Below are 17,416 nucleotides of genomic sequence, written 5' to 3' on the forward strand. Positions count from 1 at the left end.
TCCAACCTCAATGTGCTCTGACCTCTTCCACAGAGCAACTGCCCCTCACTCCTACCACTTTGATCTCCAGGGTTTGTTTGTTTGTTTGCTGTCGTTGTTTTGTTTGCCAGTCGTGGGGCTTGAACTCAGGGCCCAGAGTGTAGTCCCTGACCTTCTTTGGTTCAAGGCTAGCGCTGTTCTACTTGAGCCACAGCACCACTTTGGGCTTTTTCTGAGTGATTGCTTGGAGATATGAGTCTTGCCAACTTGCCTGCCTGCGCTGGCTTCTAACTGTGACTGTCACATCTCAGCCTCCTGTGTAGCTAGGGTCACAGACATGAACCACCAGCGCTGGGCTCTGATCCCCAGATTTCCAACTAGCAAAACTGTGCTTCTCTCTATCCTGCTTCTCTCTGTCCCTAAAGAAGCCGATCTCTCCATCCTCGACTCCATTTCTAGAACGAAAAGTTCAGGCCCCGGGTTTGTCCTGAGATTTGAGTCCTACCAACTCTGAGTCTTGGGAGCTTTTTCTCTGTCTGCAGAGTAGGTGTAAAAGCCTCACCCCTAGGGATGAGGATTAAATGACATGTAAGGGCCCCCACACAGCAAGCTTTTCATGTGTGGGTGTTGAAATAATAATGGTGATGACGATGATGACGATGACGACAGTCTCTTCCATCCTAAAACAGCTTTTCCTTAAGCTCTGCTCCCCCTTCAACTCTTCACCCTGGTGCCCTCCTTCCACTCCTGACAACTTCTCAGAAAGTCGTGTTCAGTCTGCTGATCTCCTGGAACCCCTTCAAGCTGCCTTCCTCTCCCCCGGACTCTCCCAAGCCTCCAGGGCCAGGGCCAAGGGTCACCTTCCGCCTCTCCAGGTTGTCTCTCCAACAGCTGCTCAGCTCTGACCTCTAAGGCCTAGAGCTCTCCTCTAACCCCTCATGCCGACAAACCCCCTCTCATCCTTTGTGGGCTCTGTCTTCCCAGTCAGGTTGAAGTCTGCTCTTGCATGTTCTATACTTTCCACAAGTTCCACTCATCCTCTAAGGCGGCGCTACCCGATGTGGAGTAAAGACTGCCACCTCACGCTGCCCCTGGACTGTTTGTTCCTTTCCGTGATAGGATAAGCACAGAACTTGAGAGGAAGCATTTTGAATCTATTATAGCAATTTTGGCAGAGTACTTTCATGTGTTGAATCTAATTAGACAAGTAAAGGGTTTGTATGTCTTTGCTTTTTTAATCTCGGTTTTTTTGGCAATCCATTTTTATTATTTTTAACAGAGGGATTGATTAGTGACAGGTTAGAACTTCAAAGAAAAAAACAAAAAAACAGGAAAGAAAGGGAAAGGAAAAGCCCTGGTCCTTTACCACAAGGAGTCTGAGAAGCACTGCTTTGAAGTATAACTCAACCCTCCTTCTTCCAGGAAGATTCTCCCCAGGGCCCTGGGGCAGGACTGCCCCGCAGTAGAACATACTGTCCACTCACTGTTTCTCACCCCGCATTCCAGTTCGGGATACCAAGTGGGGACACAGAGGGTCTTCTCCATGTTGGGTGAAGTGAACAGAACCAAACTCCTGGGCTGGGAATATGGCCTAGTGGTAAAGTGCTCGCCTCGTATACATGAAGCCCTGGGTTCGATTCCTCCAAACCACCTATACAGAAGAAAGCCAGAAGTGGCGCTGTGGCTCAAGAGGTAGAGTGCTAGCCTTGAGCAAAAAGAAGCCAGGGACAGTGCTCAGGCCCTGAGTCCATGCCCCAGGACTGGCAACAAAAACAAAAACAAATAAACAGAACCGAACTCCTTTCCTGTCTTTCTCTGCCCCTCTCGCCCCACCTCCATTCCTCTCTCCCCATTCTCTTCCCTCCACTTCTGCTTTATCCTGTCCTCCCCTCCCTCCCCTCGTGTCTTCCACAGTGGTTCTCGCCCCTCAGCTGTCACCAGCTGCTGGGCCCCGGGCTGCTACGGCTAGGCCGCCTGTGGCTGCGGTCCCCCTCCCAGACGGCCCTGGCCCCTGGCCTTTGGCTGTCAGGGTTTGGCCTGCTTCGGGGTGACCACCTCTTCCTGTGCCCAGCGCCGGGCCCTGGCCCCCCAGCCCCTGAGGACATGGTGCATTTGCGGCGGCTACAGGAGATCAGTAAGCGGGGGCGGGACTGGGGAAGAGGACACCTTTGTAAATGTGGGGGTTTATAAATCAAAGCATTTTTTAATGGGAAAGAGCTTTAGGCACGTACGCTGAAGTCAGACTACCTAGATATAGGCCTTGAATATTTCCTCACTGTGTACCCTTGGACAAATGAGTTAATCTCTCTGTGCCTTAGTTTCCTCATTCTTCAAATGGGCATGGTAGCTGGGCACTGGTGGCTTGTGCTGGTAACCCAGCTACTTCTGAAGTTCAAAATCAGCCCAAGTAGGAAAGTCCGTGAGACTCTTATCTCCAGTTAACCACCAGTTCACTGGAAGTGGTGCTGTCAGTCCAAGTGATAGAGCGCTAGCCTTGAGCAGAAAAAGCTTATGGACAGTGCCCAGGCCCTGAGTTCAAGCCCCACAACTGACAAAAAAGAAGAAGAGTAAGAATATAGTATCATAATATTTTCAGACTTTTGACATCTGGGTTTGAGTTCAACCTCATCATGTTTTATAGTAAGTAATGCATGGTAAGTTATTTAATCTCTCTGAGCTGTAATGCAACTTATAGCGTGGAGTTAGTAATGTGTATCTCATAGGGTTTAATGAAGCGTGGGCTAGAAGGCTCCTAACCTGGTACCTCCATCCCTTAAGTTCTTCTGAATAGTATTCACTCTGATGAAGATGAAGATTATACTAGTGTCCAATGATTCTCCTCCCAGGTGTGGTCGCTGCAGCTGACACCCCGGACAAAAAGGAACATTTGGTCTTGGTAGAGACAGGAAGGTAAATGTTGTTCTTGCCTTCTGCCTCCAAGTCCCTCTTCTGGAATTCATCCCACTGTCTCCCACCCTGTCCTTTTGGATCAAAGCTGCTTCCCTAGCTCTGGGACCATCTGGGTTGGGTCCTGCTGCCCCCTGCTGGTGCTTCTGCAAAGTCAGGTCCTTGTGCCCCTGAACCCTTAGTCAAAGGACCGTGTGGAGCTGGCTCTGACGTGGACCTCCGGGGTCTCAGGACCCTGTATCTGCAGGGGGAGGGTCGGCTGGACTTCTCGGCTTGGAACGCAGCCATTGGCGGTGCTGCTGGTGGGGGCGGCACCGGGCTGCAGGAGCAGCAGATGAGCCGGGGTGACATCCCCATCATTGTGGACGCCTGTATCAGTTTTGTCACCCAGCATGGTGAGTGGGCACTGGTCGATACTGAGCCCGTGGGGTTGGGGGAGGGGGAATAGAAGAGGGGGAGAGGGGAGGACACAGCCATGGCTGGGAGATGAAACACCTAAAAATAGTTCTGAGCCAAGCTCTGGATCATGCCTCTCATCCTAGCTTCTCAGGAAGGCTGTGATCTGAGGATCACGGTTCAAAGCCAGCCTGGGCAGACAACTCTTATCTCCAACCAACCAGCAAAAAGCTAGAAGTAGAGGCGTGGCTCAAGTGGTAGAGCACCAGCCTTGTGTAAAAAAAGCTAAGCAAGAGCACGAGGCCCCGAGTTCAATTCCCAGTACTGGCAACCACAGCAATGAAAGGGTTCTGCTTCCCAGTACTACAACCTAGCATCAAAGGGTGCTCTGATTCAGCTGTTCTAGGCTTTTGTTCCTGCATCTGTAAAGTGGAACTCACTGTCCTCATTTTTCAGAGTAGGCATACCAGTGAACGGATTCGTGTCGCCCTTTGAATTCAGCCCCTGACGGGCTGCATGTTCAGGGGTCACTTTTGCAGAGGTGTGGCTGTGGTGAATGAATGCACTTTGTGAATGGATGGAGGAGGCACCGCTATGGTGAACAGAGGGAAGGCAGCCACTAGACAAGAGCCTCGCTGTGCGGGAAGCAACTTTCCTGATAGTCTGAGCAGAATCGTTCTGTGTGGGAGAGATTTTCCAGACATGAAATTGGCAGATTGTCCCTATACTTCTTTGTGAGTTTTGGGCCTCTCTTTTCTTCTGTATCCCAAATAAGGACCAAGTCGAATCTTATTTTCCCTACGAACTCTCATTATGAGGTTGAATTTGGCCGGGGGGCGGGGGAGGGAACTCACAGAAAGCTAATAAGAGTGTGTGAGGCTCTGGGTTCAATCTCAAGCACCTAAAACAAAAGGAGCACGGACGCAGGGAGGGGGAGGAGGAAGAGGAGGTAGAGGAGGAGGAGAAGGGCAGCACCCTGTGAAGAGATGGGCACTCAATACTTATGGCTAATAACAATTCAAAGACTTAACTCACTTACTTCTCTGCTCAACTTTCCTTGTGTTCACAGGAGGGATTCAGTCCGAGGCCCAGGGGGAAGGCTCTGGAAAATGAGTGTGGGTGGCCAGACCCCTCCCCTTTGTCCCCCTTCAGGATCCTGGCACCCCATGTTCATTTGTTGAGTAGCTAGCTATCACGAGGAAGATGCTGCAAACACAGCAGTGAACAGGGCAGGTTCTACAAGAGCTCACACACCAGTGTGAGCGATGGCGTTAAGAAAACAAATATAATCAGTTCTCATTATTTGCAGGAGTTATGTTCTGCAAAGCCACTGCAAAGAATTAGTGAACATTGAATCCTTACCTCAAAGGAGAGACAGATTTAGGTTCTTCTGAACTTCTGGTTACAACATTTATGTCAACCAACCAATGTGAAACCTTGTGTGTGGGTTTCAGTTTAAAGTGACCTCATGTAATGTATGTCTTTGCATATGCACACTGAAACCAGAACCACGAACAGCATCATATGCCTCAATGAAGCTTATCTAATGCACACAAATATTCTCTGTATGGCCCATCACAATATACTCATACTTTGAAATAATAGGCAGCCTTTCAGAATTATACTTGGAAGCTATTTTATGCAACGAGTTCATCAACTAAAAAGGGTTGAACAATGTAACCGAATTCTACAATGAAAAGGATGCGTCTGGCTGGGATAATGTAGCTCAGTGCTAGTATCCTTGTCTAGCATATGAAGGCCCTAGGTTCAACCCTTGGCACTTCCAGAAAAGAAAGAACATGTGTGAGAAAGAGACAGAGAAAGAGACTCTCATCTAGGAACAAGAATGTGGAAGAAGGACTTAAGATTTTTCTCTGCATACATTCACAAATGGCCCTGTGTCTGCAGAGTTTATATCTGTTTGTGTATTCAACCAACTAAAGACATGAATATTTGAAGGCTGGGCATGGTGACACACAGTCTTGTAATCCTAGCGATGCAGGAAGCAGAAATGGGAAGACTGTGGTCCAAGGCTGGCCCGGAGCCAAAGTGAGAGCCTTCCTGAAAAACTGAAAGCAAAAAGGGGTGGAAGCATGGTTCTAGTAGAGCACTTAGCTAGCAAGTGCAAAGCCCTGAGTTCAAACTCCACTGCTGGAAGAAAGGAAGAGAGAATGAAAGAGAAAGGTGCATCTAGACTGGCCTGTCCTTGTCTTTATTTCATAAACAAGATAGCATAACAGCTACCTACACGGAATTAACATCATACCAAGTACTGTACATAATCTAAAGATGATTTAACGCATACAGGTCAAACGATCTAGGTTACATGCAAATAATACTATATACGACACATAACTGTGGCTCTGGTTATTTTTGTGGGAACTACTGGAACCGATCCCTCATGAATACTTGGGGATGCATTATGGATTTTGGAGTTGTCAATAAATGTGGCAAATGCTCAAATAGAGAATCTGCAGGTAATCAGATCAATTATAATGTAATTTCAGAGAGTGCTACCTAAAAAATGAAAGTGGTAAGGGATACGGCAGATACAGGTGGGGATGTCGCGGGTGACGACCTGGAGGTCAGGCAGTGACTTCCTGGCAAGGAGCTGAGAATCGAGACCACTCAGCTCTCCTTGCCCCCCCCCGTCTCCCCAGCAGCCATGTCCCACGGAGGAGTCATCGGGAGGAGTCACCAAGAGGAGTGGGCGATGGCCTGTCTTTTTTGCAATGGTGAACACGATCTCCTGGCTGTTTCTAGGGCTCAGACTGGAAGGTGTGTATCGGAAAGGGGGCGCGCGGGCCCGTAGCCTACGACTCCTCGCTGACTTCCGGAGGGATGCCCGGTCAGTGAAACTCCGACCTGGGGAGCACTTCGTGGAAGACGTGACTGACACCCTCAAACGTTTCTTTCGGGAGCTTGACGACCCCGTGACCTCTGCTCGGTTGCTGCCTCGCTGGAGAGAGGCTGCCGGTACTCCCAAGACCCCTCATTCGGAAGCCCCAAAGGGGATCTTCCCCCTTTCCCACCCTCAGAATCCTGGAGGCTTTCCCGTGGCCTTGGGCAGACTCCCTCCTCAACGCTCCACCCAAGTCTCCATCCTGAGACAGGGCTGGGGGGGGAGGGGTGGGCGGGGAGGCAGGCAGAGACCCACCCATCCTGGTTTGTTTCTCTAGAAAGGCCTCTCCACACTCTAGCCTATGCTCCTTTCCTTGGATGCTCTCCCACCCTCCTCCATTCCGTCTTCAGAGCTTCCCCAGAAGAATCAACGCCTGGAGAAATATAAAGAAGTGATCAGCTGCCTGCCTCGAGTCAACCGCCGTACACTGGCCACCCTCATCGGGCATCTCTACCGGTCAGTATCACTCGGCAGTCAGACGACTCCACAATGTATTCCATCCACTGACTCATTCATCCATTCGGGTTGTCCTAGCATCAAGTTTCACAATGGATTTGGGGGGTCCAGCAAACCTTAGCTTTCCCATCTAGCTCCATCGTTCTGGTTGTATGACTTGGGGTGAGTTATTTGTTCCCTCTCGAGCCTAGTTTCTCGTTTTTAAGAAGAAGATGAAGGAGTGAATGCTCTCCACCTTGTTAGGAATAGGAGGTGGATAATAGCATAGCCACTCACATGGATATGATATGAAATTTCATGTGAAATTCTTAGTATAGTGCCTGACATGTAGTGAGCCTTTGGAAATGGTTAGAAGTCAATATTGTTTTATTATGCTATGCTAGGCAAAGGGTTAGCTATAAGAAATACAAAGATGCAGGCTGGAGGCCTGGCTCCAGACCTAACAAGTACAAGATTCTGAGTTCAAGCCTCAGCATCACTAAGTTAAAAAGAGAGAAAGAGAGATGAATAAGATGCAGATTACATTTCCCAACTTGTTAGGGAAAGAGGCCTTTGAGTGATTCTGGAACAAATCCCTGGCTGTATTGTACTAGTTATATAATAGTACAGAAGCTGACCAACTCCCCATTGCAAAGTTTTGGACATAAGTGTATACCCATTAACTTGGAAATATTAAGCATTTTCTATTGGTGTGTGTGTGTGTGTGTGTAGTGTGTGTGTGCGCCCACGCGTGCATGCTGGGACTTTGAACTTGGCCTGGGTGCTGGGCCTGAGCTTTTGTGCTCAAGGCTAGCGCTCTGCCATTTGAGCCACATATCTGCTGATTTTTTTGGAAGTTCATTGGAGATAAGGATCTCACAGACTTTCCCGCCTGGGCAGCCTCCCGAGTAGCTAGGATTTCAAGCCTGAGCCCCTGGCACTCAGTTTCCTTTGGTTCTTTTTGCACTCTTAACAGCATAGCTGAGGAGTTATGACAGAGATTCCATGGCCTGACAACCTCAAGTATTTATTATCTGCTCTTTACATAAAAAGTTTGCTGCCACCTGCTGTATTTATGATCATTCCTAATCACTTGTAAATCCTTGAGGCCAGTGTTGTGTCTTATTCATTGCTGTATCCCCAGTGCTTAGCGTAGGCCCTAGCATACAGCAGGGACTCGATAAGTGTTTGCTGAGTCGGTGGATGTTTTGGAGCAGGGGTGAGCATAATTGTACTCCTTGTGACCCTGGTGCCTTTCTGCAGGGTACAGAAATGTGCAGCTTTAAACCAGATGTGCACACGGAACCTGGCCCTTCTGTTTGCACCCAGTGTGTTCCAGACAGATGGACGAGGGGAGCATGAGGTTCGGGTGTTGCAGGAGCTCATCGATGGCTACATCTCTGTCTTTGATGTAAGGCTTTCCTGACCCCTAGCCTGCAACTACTCCAGCCCCTGCTGGACCCAGAACCAGAGCCCTGTGTCCCTCTGCATCAAGAACCTCCTCCCCAATCCCTGGGCTTCTCTTTCCCATAATGGCTCTCCCAGCATCCTCTCCCGGCTGAGTCTTAGCTCTTCAGGCCACCAACTGTCTTATTCAGGTCCCCATCAGTCTTGGGATCGACTGTTCCCTTCCTTCCCCAACAGCCTCCTCACACATACCAACCTTTGGCTTTTTCACAGATTGATTCTGACCAGGTAGCTCAGATTGATTTGGAGGTCAGTCTCATCACTACCTGGAAAGATGTGCAGGTAAAGTCCCCTGACTTTAGCTTCTGGGTGGGGCAGACAGGGATTTAAGAAAAAGACAGAAAACTACCTTTCTACCTGTTATTCCTCATACTGACCCTCAGCTCTTTGGGAGATGGGAGCCCCAAGGAGGAGAGCGCTTTGGGCAGTGGGTTTACACCATTCATTCTACTATGAGGATTCTTTGTTAAAGAACGGTGGCAGTGGCTGGGGACATGGCCTAGTGGCGAGAGTGCTTGTCTCATATACATGAGGCCCTGGGTTCAATTCCCCAGCACCACATATATAGAAAATGGCCAGAAGGGGCGCTGTGGCTCAAGTAAGTGGGAGAGTGCTAGCCTTGAGCAAAAAGAAGCCAGGGACAGTGCTCAGGCCCTGAGTCCAAGCCCCAGGACTGGCCAAAAAAAAAAAAAAAGGTGGCAGTAGTGCCTCACTTCTAAGCATAGGAGAACCAGGGATGAGTTAGTATTGTTAGCCAAAGCAGTGAGACTAATAGGTACTGTAGCAAATTTTAGCCAAGGACACCCTATATTCCAGGAACCTTTGAATCTCATTTTAGTACCATGCAACTCCATAAAGTAGGTAATTCTATTTTTTCAAATAAAAACGGAAGCTCAGAGGGTCACTTATTCAAGGTCAGACTGTGGTGAACTGCAGAGTTGAAATCCAGGCAGTGTGCCTCTAAACCTCTTTTCCCAACCACTGTGTAGCTCTGCCTTGGGTAGCACTCTATAAAGCTAAAGATGCGGTTCCATCTGTGTTGGAGGTCTCTATTTTAAGAGCTCATGAAATACTGGAAAGAGGGTTGGGAAGAGACTGCTGTAGGGGGGAGATAGTAGGAGGCAATGTGAAGAATCATTTTGGTTTTTATTTTTGGTCATGGGGCTTGCACTTGGGACCTGAGCTCTTTTGCTCAAGGCTAGGGCTCTAACACTTTGAGCCACAGCGCCACTTCCGATTTTCTGGTGGTTCATTGGAGATAAGAGCCTGGCAGACTTTCCTACACTGGCTGGCTTTGAACTGTGATCTTCAGATCTCAGCCTCCTGAGTAGTTAGGATTACAGGCATAAGCCACCAGTGTCTGGTGTGAGGAGTCTCCTGACTTTGGTATTTCTGTTTACTCCTGTGTCCCCTGACATCTTATTTCTGAACCTGTTTGTTCAGCTGTCCCAGGCTGGAGACCTCATCATGGAGGTTTACATAGAGCAACAGCTCCCAGACAACTGTGTCACCCTGAAGGTTAGTCCTGAAGGAACCGGAGGGGAGGGGAGAAGATGGTAGGGGCAGGGTCCGTGGCCTGAGTAGGATAGGTCCTCTGCTTTGGTCTGGATCCCAGGTGTCGCCAACGCTGACAGCTGAGGAGCTGACTAACCAGGTACTGGAGATGCGAGGGACAGCGGCGGGGACGGACTTGTGGTTGATGTTTGAGATCCTTGAGCATGGAGAGCTTGGTGAGTATGACCTGTGGGTATGTGATCGAGCATGCAGTCAGCAGGTCAAGCCCATCCGTGACTTCTGTAATGCCAAATACATTGGGCATCTTACTCATTCATTCTTGTAAAAGAAAAAAAAAAGAGCTTAATACACAAACCCACTCCTTTTTCTCAGTATGTTTTCTCTTGGTTTTAGTGAACTTTGGAGGTTTCCCTTCTAACCTGAAAGGAGGCTTTCTTGCCCCCATGCCTGGATTCAAGTGTTACACTAACCAAGGATAAGTGTTGGACTCTTTCTTCTTTATCTCATCTCTCTGTAGATGAATTCATTCTTTCCCAAGGTTAAAATTCCATTAACAAGCTGACACCCACATTTTTATCTCTGGCCCAGACCTCTCCTTTGAATTCCAGACTCACAAATCCAACTGCTTCTTGACATCTTCACTTGTCACAGGCAGCTCACGTTTATAACATTTAAGAAGGGCGTTTTCCAGATTCCTTAGCTTTCTCCCCTAACAAAAAGCCCAGATTAAAAAAAGGAATCTTGGGGCTGGGGATATGGCCTAGTGGCAAGAGAGCTCGCCTCGTATACAGGAGGCCCTGGGTTCGATTCCCCAGCACCACATATACAGAAAATGGCCAGAAGTGGCGCTGTGGCTCAAGTGGCAGAGTGCTAGCCTTGAGCAAGAAGAAGCCAGGGACAGTGCTCAGGCCCTGAGTCCAAGGCCCAGGACTGGCCAAAAAAAAAAAAAAAAAGGAATCTTTGTGTGTGTGTGTGTGTGTGTGTGTGTGTGTGCACGCGCGCGCCACTACTGGGGCTTGAACGCAGGGCACTGTCCCTTTGCTTGTTGGCTTAAGGCTGGCACTTTATCCCTTGAGGCAGAGTGGCACATGGACTCCAGCCCAGCGGGCTTCAGATTGCGATCCTCAGATCACAGCTTTCTGGGTAGCTGGGAGCCACTGGAGCCTAGGATTTCCCAGCTCAGTAAATGGTGGCACAGTTCACCTAATTATTAGAACCAGAAACCTGGAGTCCTCTGAGACTCCTCCCTTGCCTTTCACACCCAACCTACCAGCTAGCTTGTTCCATTTAAATCTACCACTTTCCTCCTCTGCTGGTATCACCATCTTAACGCTTCCCAGCACTAGCAGAATGGGAATGTTTCTTTTATTTATTTTTTTTGACTCCCTACAATCTATTTTCTGCACCACAGCTAAGTAAACATGTCAGGCACACTGATCACACCATTCCCATGATTCAAACCTTCCAATGGTTTCCCATTGAGGTTAGGATAAATCAAATAAAATGTGAAATCCTTTATCATGGACTATAAGAGCCAGAATGTATCTTATTTCTGCTGCTGATTTCTCAGGCCTGAGCTCACATCACCTATTCTCTTACCTGTCCCCTTTCCTCTTTTCTGCAGTCTCATGGGCTATTTCTGTTTGTTTGGTTGGTTTTGACTTGTTTTCTGACGCTGGCATTAACTAAGCGACCTTCCCAACTTGGCCACATCGTCCAGTTCCCCAAAGACAGCCTTCCAGACTCGGGGCCTTTGTTTTTCCATTTCACCCTGTACCATCTTACCTGATCTTAGCATGGCTTGCTCTTTCTAATCCTTCACAATGCTGAGCCTCATCTTCAAGTACAACTTCTGATAGGCCTTATCTGACTACTCTAGCTCAATTGCTGCCCTGTTTCTCTCTTTCTGCTTTTGTCTATCTCTCAGCTTACATGCTTCTTTCAAAGCAATTATGAAGCTTTAATTATTTTGTTTGCCTGCCTGCTTATGGTCAGCTCCCCCAACAGGCTGTGGTTTGGAGAAGGCAGGCCATGTGTATTATGACCACCCGGCATTCCCAGTGCCATGCGGTACCTGGCATAGAGTCAGGGTGACTGGATAGTTGATTTGGTTACCAGCGAGAGATTGGTAAGCAATAACTTGGAAGATCGAGGCTTTGGATATGCTTATTGATTCTAGCCCTCACTTTTCCTCTTCAGAGAGGCCACTGCACCCCAAGGAGAAGGTCCTAGAGCAGGCCCTACAATGGTGCCAGCTTCCAGAGCCCTGCTCAGCCTCTTTGCTCCTAAGGAAAGTCTCCCTGGCCCAGGCCGGCTGCCTCTTCACAGGTGAAACGCCTTCCTCGGCCTCGCGTTCCCCAGTCTTCCACTGGAGCCTCCATCCAGCGTTGTCCATTTGTGCCCAGGGGTCCGGCGTGAGAGTCCCCGGGTGGGATCGCTGCGCTGTCGCGAGGAGCCGCCCCCCCTGCTGGGAAGCCGCTTCCAGGAGAGGTTCTTTCTGTTACGGGGTCAATGCCTGCTGCTGCTCAAAGAGAAGAAGGTGAGGCCCTGGGATAGAGGATTGGGACTCCGCAGTGGCCATGCTGGTGACCGTGCCAAGCCCGCGATGCCGCAGAGCGCACCTGCCTCGTCGCTCGCCTGACCTTGACGTGCCTGACCCCAGTGCTGCTTCTGGGACTTCCTGACCTCACTAACCGTGAGCTTCAACCTCACCGACTATCCCTGTTCTCAGAGCACCAAACCAGAACGTGAATGGCCACTGGGCGGTGCCAAGGTCTACCTGGGAATCCGCAAGAAGTTGAAGCCTCCAACCCCGTGAGTGTTCTTGCTCGGCTTTCATCGACAGCCTTCCTCCCAACACCCCTTTGGCGTTGGAAGTCCCCCCCCGCCATCTTTCTCTTTTTGCCCCTTCCAGGTGGGGCTTCACTTTGGTACTGGAGAAGATGCACCTGTGAGTACTCCAGCCCGGCTCCTCCTCGGGCGCAGCCTTCTACCCTGTCCTCTTTCCTCCTCTTTTCCCTCTTTTATTCCATCACCCCTAGAGCTGTGCCTCCTTCGCGCCCCTAAATCTCCTCCTCCCCCACAGCTACTTGTCTTGCACGGATGCCGATGAGATGTGGGATTGGACCACCAGCATCCTGAAAGCCCAGGTGAGGAGAAGGACAGGCTCGAGGGCTGGATCTCTGTGTGTGTATTTGGGGGGGGGGCAGGGAGGGGGGTGTAATATGTCTCGGTGCTCCCTAAGCCCACTGGTGCCAGCCTCTCAAACCCCCCCCCCAGCATGACGACCAGCAGCCAGTGGTCCTACGACGCCGTTCTTCCTCTGACCTTGCCCGGCAGAAGTTTGGCACTATGCCTTTGCTCCCCATCCGTGGAGATGACAGCGGAGCCACTCTCCTCTCTGCCAACCAGACCCTAGTGAGACCTGTCCCATTCCCCCACCGGCCCCAACCCCTGCTTGACCCACCCTTACTCTAGCCACACCGCAAGAGGTAGTGGAGAAAATGCCGGTATGGCGTCTCCTCTATCCACCTCGACCGTCCCCTCCACCTTCTCTGTGCCCCTGCACCCCATCCCTACCTCCCGTTGCCAGACCTCACTGTGCCTCTGTTTCTCCTTTTCTCTCATCCCCCATCACACGCGTGCCCAGCGGCGACTACACAACCGGAGGACCCTGTCCATGTTCTTTGTGAGTACTACACCTGCTGAGTGCCTGCCAGCCCTGTGTACTGTCCAAGCCCCAGTGTGATCTGTGTCCGTTCTGATGCAGACCAACAGAGAGAGAGAGACAGACAGACAGACAGACAGAGACAGAGATCCAGAGAGAGAAAGACCAAAGAAAATGAGGGGTGGTAGGACATGGTAAGGAAAGGACATGGGTCACAGAATTGGAGAGCTAGAAGACAAGTGGTTATCTGGATGAGTCTGACAGAAGGGTTCAGTCCTCACCATTCTCATTCCTTCACTATGTAAACTTGGGCAATTTCACTCTTCTGCACTCTTTTGTAGTCAAAAGCTCTTGTACAAGGTAGTTCTCGTATCAAACATACAAAGTATCTTGCAGCATCTGGCCCCGAGGAAGAGCTCAATAAATGTTAGCAATTAATAATCCAGTAACTCTGTGCCTGCCCCCTGCTGCCCCCACTCCCATCCAGCCGATGAAGTCATCCCAGGGTTCTGTGGAAGAGCAAGAAGAGCTGGAGGAGGAGCCTGTGTACGAAGAGCCAGTATACGAGGAGGTGGGAGACTTCCCTGAGCTCACCAAGGACAACTCGACCTTCTTAACCACATCAGAGTGGACCCCAAACACTAACCAGAGGTCCTTGGACCAAATCCCCCTCTCCAAGGCAAGCAACTGGGAAGAAAGGGCACCTGACCTCCCTCCAAGCCTCCCTTCAAGAAGTAGTCCCCAGACACGGGGGTCTCTGGAGGAACAGCTGCTCCAAGAGCTCAACAGCCTCATCCTGAGGAAGGAGGAGACTCCTTCCGGCCCAGAAAGCCCTTCCCAGCCATCCAGCCCCAATACACCCAGCCCCACTGGGCTTCCAACACAGACGCCCAGATTTCCCACCCAGCCCTCCTGCACTACTAGTCCACCCTCCAGCCAGCCCCTCACATGACCTAGGACCAGCACCAAGGGGGTGGGGGTACCCCGTGGATCCAGGCTGTCACCGTGGTTGACACTGCTGGAGCTTCCCTTGCGTGGCTGGAAAGACTCCAAAATCCAGTGTGGTGCTGCAGAATGAGCACTGGACTATGGCTCCTGGATGCTGTGTCTCAGGGAAGTTATTAATGGTTCTTCTCTGGGCCCCGGACCAATCATCTATACCATGAAGCCAGGAGAATGATGAATATCAAACCATATTTCTTAGCACTGTAAACCCACATACTTTCTTCAACAAGGGCAGCTCCTGCTGTATATATTTGCTATGTAGGGGTTCCCTGAGCAGTTTAGGGTGTAAGGATGGTTTTACTGCATTAAGGGGAAGAAAAGTTTGGGAGGCAGATGTGTGAGTGATGTCTAAACATGTCTTATCCCATTTCCCGCATTTCAGTCTTACAGGGAAGCCCTGGAGTGGGGGAATTGTTGGGGTTAGGAACTGGGGCAAAGAAAAGAAGAGTAACAACTCCAAACCATCAGTCACTGTAAATAAACCTTGGAACTAAAAACTCCATTCTTTTATTCATTCATGAACAAGTATAGCCAAGCTCCATCTGTACTTTCTTTTTCTTTCTTTTTTTTTCTTTTTGGCCAGTCCTGGGCCTTGAACTCAGGGCCTGAGCACTGTCCCTGGCTTCTTTTTGCTCAAGGCTAGCACTCTGCCACTTGACCCACAGCACCACTTCTGGATGTTTTCTATATATGTGGTGCTGAAGAATTGAACCCAGGGCTTCATGTATATGAGGCAAGCACTCTTGCCTTTAGGCCATATTCCCAGCCATCCATCTGTGGCTCACACCTAATCCTAGCTATGCAAGAGGCTGAGATCTGAGGATTATGATTCGAAGCCAGCCTGGATAGACAAATCTCCAAGACTCCTATCTCCAATTAACCAGCAAAAAGCTGGAGGTGAAAGCGTGGCTCAAGAGGTAGAGCTTTAGCCTTGAGCAGAAAGGTTCAGAAACAGCCCAGGACTGGGAATGTGGCCTAGTGGTAGAGTGCTTGCCTTGTATACATGAAGCCCTGGGTTTGATTCCTCAGCACCACATATATGGGAAAAGCCAGAAGGGGTGCTGTGGTTCAAGTGGCAGAGTGCTAGCCTTGAGCAAAAAGAAGCCAGGGACAGTGCTCAGGCCCTGAGTCCAAGCCCAAGACTGGCCAAAAAAAAGAAACAGAGCCCAGACTCTGAGTTCAATCCCCAAAACTGGCACATGTACACGCACGCACGCACGCCCACATATCCACACACCTAACACCAAGTATCACCAAGACAAATGGGGCCCCTGTTGTTATAGAGCCTCCACTAAAGAACACAGAAAATAGAAAATACACAGAGAAAAAAACAACACATGGACAGGTGAATTTAGTGCTATAAAGAAACCAATCATCTGGGTGCCAGTGTCTCAAGCCTGTAATTCTAGTTACTTAGGAAGCTGAGATCTGAGGATCATGGTTCAAAGCCAGCCTGGGCAGGAAAGTCTGTGAGACTCTTATCTCCAATTAGCCACCAGAAAACCGGAAGTGGCACTGTGGTTCAAGTGGCAGAGCCCTCGCCTTGAGCAAAAGAGAGTTCAGGAACAGCGGCCGTGCCCTGAACCCAGATGCCATGACTGCTAAGAAAAAGGAAAAAGAAACCAAGTGCCAAGCTTGGGCATGATAGTGGAAGTGGCCTTCACTGTGGTGAATGGCAAGAAAGATTTGAGGAACTCAAACAAGGGTAAGAAACTGGGCATGAAGAGCAGGGGGGTGGGGGGCAGAAGTTTTGAAAGGCAGAGGCACACATGGAAGTTGTACTATGGAAAGGGACCTGGCCTCCTGGGATACAGCAAAGAGGATGGCGCAGCTGTAGGACAGTGAGCGGGCAGTAGGAGAGGAGTGCTGAAGTAGAAAGATCAGTGGGGGCCCAATCTGCTTGGCCTCCTAAGCCATGGATCCCATCTGGACTTCAGGCATTTGGAGTTTATTTGGTGGCATTTGTGTTTTAAACAAGAAAAAATAAGATCATCTTCTCTCTGTCTCCTCCTCTTCAAGACTCTTAGAAAAAAGATCATTCACTGACTTCTGGGCAAAATGTGAATTGTGGAAAGAAGGCTGTAAGCAAGAAGACCAGAGTGTTAGACCAGAACACTGATAATGGAGGCTTAGACTAGGGTGGTAGTCTTGGAGCTTGAGGGAAATAAATGAATAGAAATGTGCTTTTGAATTGTGGGGACTTGGGGAGATGGTGAATGGAATGAGCTGGGTTGAGTGTGTGTGTGTGTGTGTGTGTGTGTGTGTGTGTGACAAAAATGTGTATTACTTGCTGATGGATAGAACAGGAAATGGGGTACAACCTATGCCGGGGCAGGGAATCTGGTGCTATTTAGTCTTTTATGGGAGGAAGGGACAGAGGAAGGAACCTTAATTTTTTTTGTGTGTGTGACAGCTAACTATTAGATACTGCTGGAGGACTGAATCCAGAGTTTTGAAATATGATAGGGGTGTGGGTCTGTGGATCTGGGTGTGGTCAAGGGAAGCCCCCCCTTGGTGAGGAGAATGAGGAATGCCAAGGTTGGCAGACCTCAGGGTGCAAAGGCTGAAGGGAAGACCTTAAACACGACAGGGGCTTTTTCAAGGCCTAAGACTCCGGGTAGACCTTCCAACACGCCTCCTCGTCGGTATCGGCGAGTGTCTAATAAAGCCCAACACGTACCCGTCTTCCTCCGGGCCTGGTTCCTTGTTGGTTTCAGGCATCTTTCTCACCTGGCTGGCACCGGCTTTTCCAGCTCAACGGGAATCAGGGAAAGGTCTGGGACCAACCCCGTATCTCTTCGTCAGAGGCATCTTCTGTCAGGTGTCCGGTGACTCAGTTTCCCTGGTCCCCTTTTCGAGTTCCTCACCATTCGACACCCTCAGCGCGGGGTGACTGGTAATATGCCTAGGTAAATGATGAGCCGAGGTAATTACAGGCTGAATCAGAGGCTACGCTAGAAATAGAACCCAGGCGTCTCGACTCCGAAGCCCTGGGTTCTCCGGATCGCCCCGACGACGCTGCGTCCGCCCTGCGGCCGGCCGGGACCTTCCGGGACCTTCTCCACCATCGCCGAGGCTCAGCTCCCGGGTGGCCGCCTGGCGCGCCGCCCAGCCCAGCGCAGCGCTCGCAGCCAGACAGGGCG

The 17,416-nt window shown here is 50.0% G+C and overlaps 1 protein-coding gene across 7 annotated transcripts in view; it reads left to right on the top strand.

Annotated features, from left to right (window-relative positions):
- Arap3 (ArfGAP with RhoGAP domain, ankyrin repeat and PH domain 3) overlaps nucleotides 1-17,416 on the top strand; it is a 32,241-nt gene that overhangs the window by 11,136 nt on the left and 3,689 nt on the right. For 6 of the 7 annotated variants that reach the window (XM_048331009.1, XM_048331007.1, XM_048331011.1 and 3 more), the window contains exons 17-33: nucleotides 1,894-2,113; nucleotides 2,826-2,889; nucleotides 3,118-3,281; nucleotides 6,046-6,258; nucleotides 6,535-6,640; nucleotides 7,883-8,030; nucleotides 8,300-8,368; nucleotides 9,530-9,604; nucleotides 9,702-9,816; nucleotides 11,801-11,929; nucleotides 12,007-12,140; nucleotides 12,333-12,415; nucleotides 12,516-12,551; nucleotides 12,687-12,750; nucleotides 12,881-13,018; nucleotides 13,251-13,289; nucleotides 13,756-14,783. In XM_048331009.1, coding sequence (XP_048186966.1) covers nucleotides 1,894-2,113; nucleotides 2,826-2,889; nucleotides 3,118-3,281; nucleotides 6,046-6,258; nucleotides 6,535-6,640; nucleotides 7,883-8,030; nucleotides 8,300-8,368; nucleotides 9,530-9,604; nucleotides 9,702-9,816; nucleotides 11,801-11,929; nucleotides 12,007-12,140; nucleotides 12,333-12,415; nucleotides 12,516-12,551; nucleotides 12,687-12,750; nucleotides 12,881-13,018; nucleotides 13,251-13,289; nucleotides 13,756-14,220 — 2,262 coding nt within the window. In that variant the 3' untranslated portion in view covers nucleotides 14,221-14,783. Of the gene's footprint in view, nucleotides 1-1,893; nucleotides 2,114-2,825; nucleotides 2,890-3,117; nucleotides 3,282-6,045; nucleotides 6,259-6,534; nucleotides 6,641-7,882; nucleotides 8,031-8,299; nucleotides 8,369-9,529; nucleotides 9,605-9,701; nucleotides 9,817-11,800; nucleotides 11,930-12,006; nucleotides 12,141-12,332; nucleotides 12,416-12,515; nucleotides 12,552-12,686; nucleotides 12,751-12,880; nucleotides 13,019-13,250; nucleotides 13,290-13,755; nucleotides 14,784-17,416 lie in introns of those variants that run through there. The other variant, XM_048331010.1, reaches the window with a different exon arrangement.

This window comes from Perognathus longimembris, chromosome 22, assembly GCF_023159225.1.
Source record: "Perognathus longimembris pacificus isolate PPM17 chromosome 22, ASM2315922v1, whole genome shotgun sequence".
Taxonomy (NCBI): domain Eukaryota; kingdom Metazoa; phylum Chordata; class Mammalia; order Rodentia; family Heteromyidae; genus Perognathus; species Perognathus longimembris.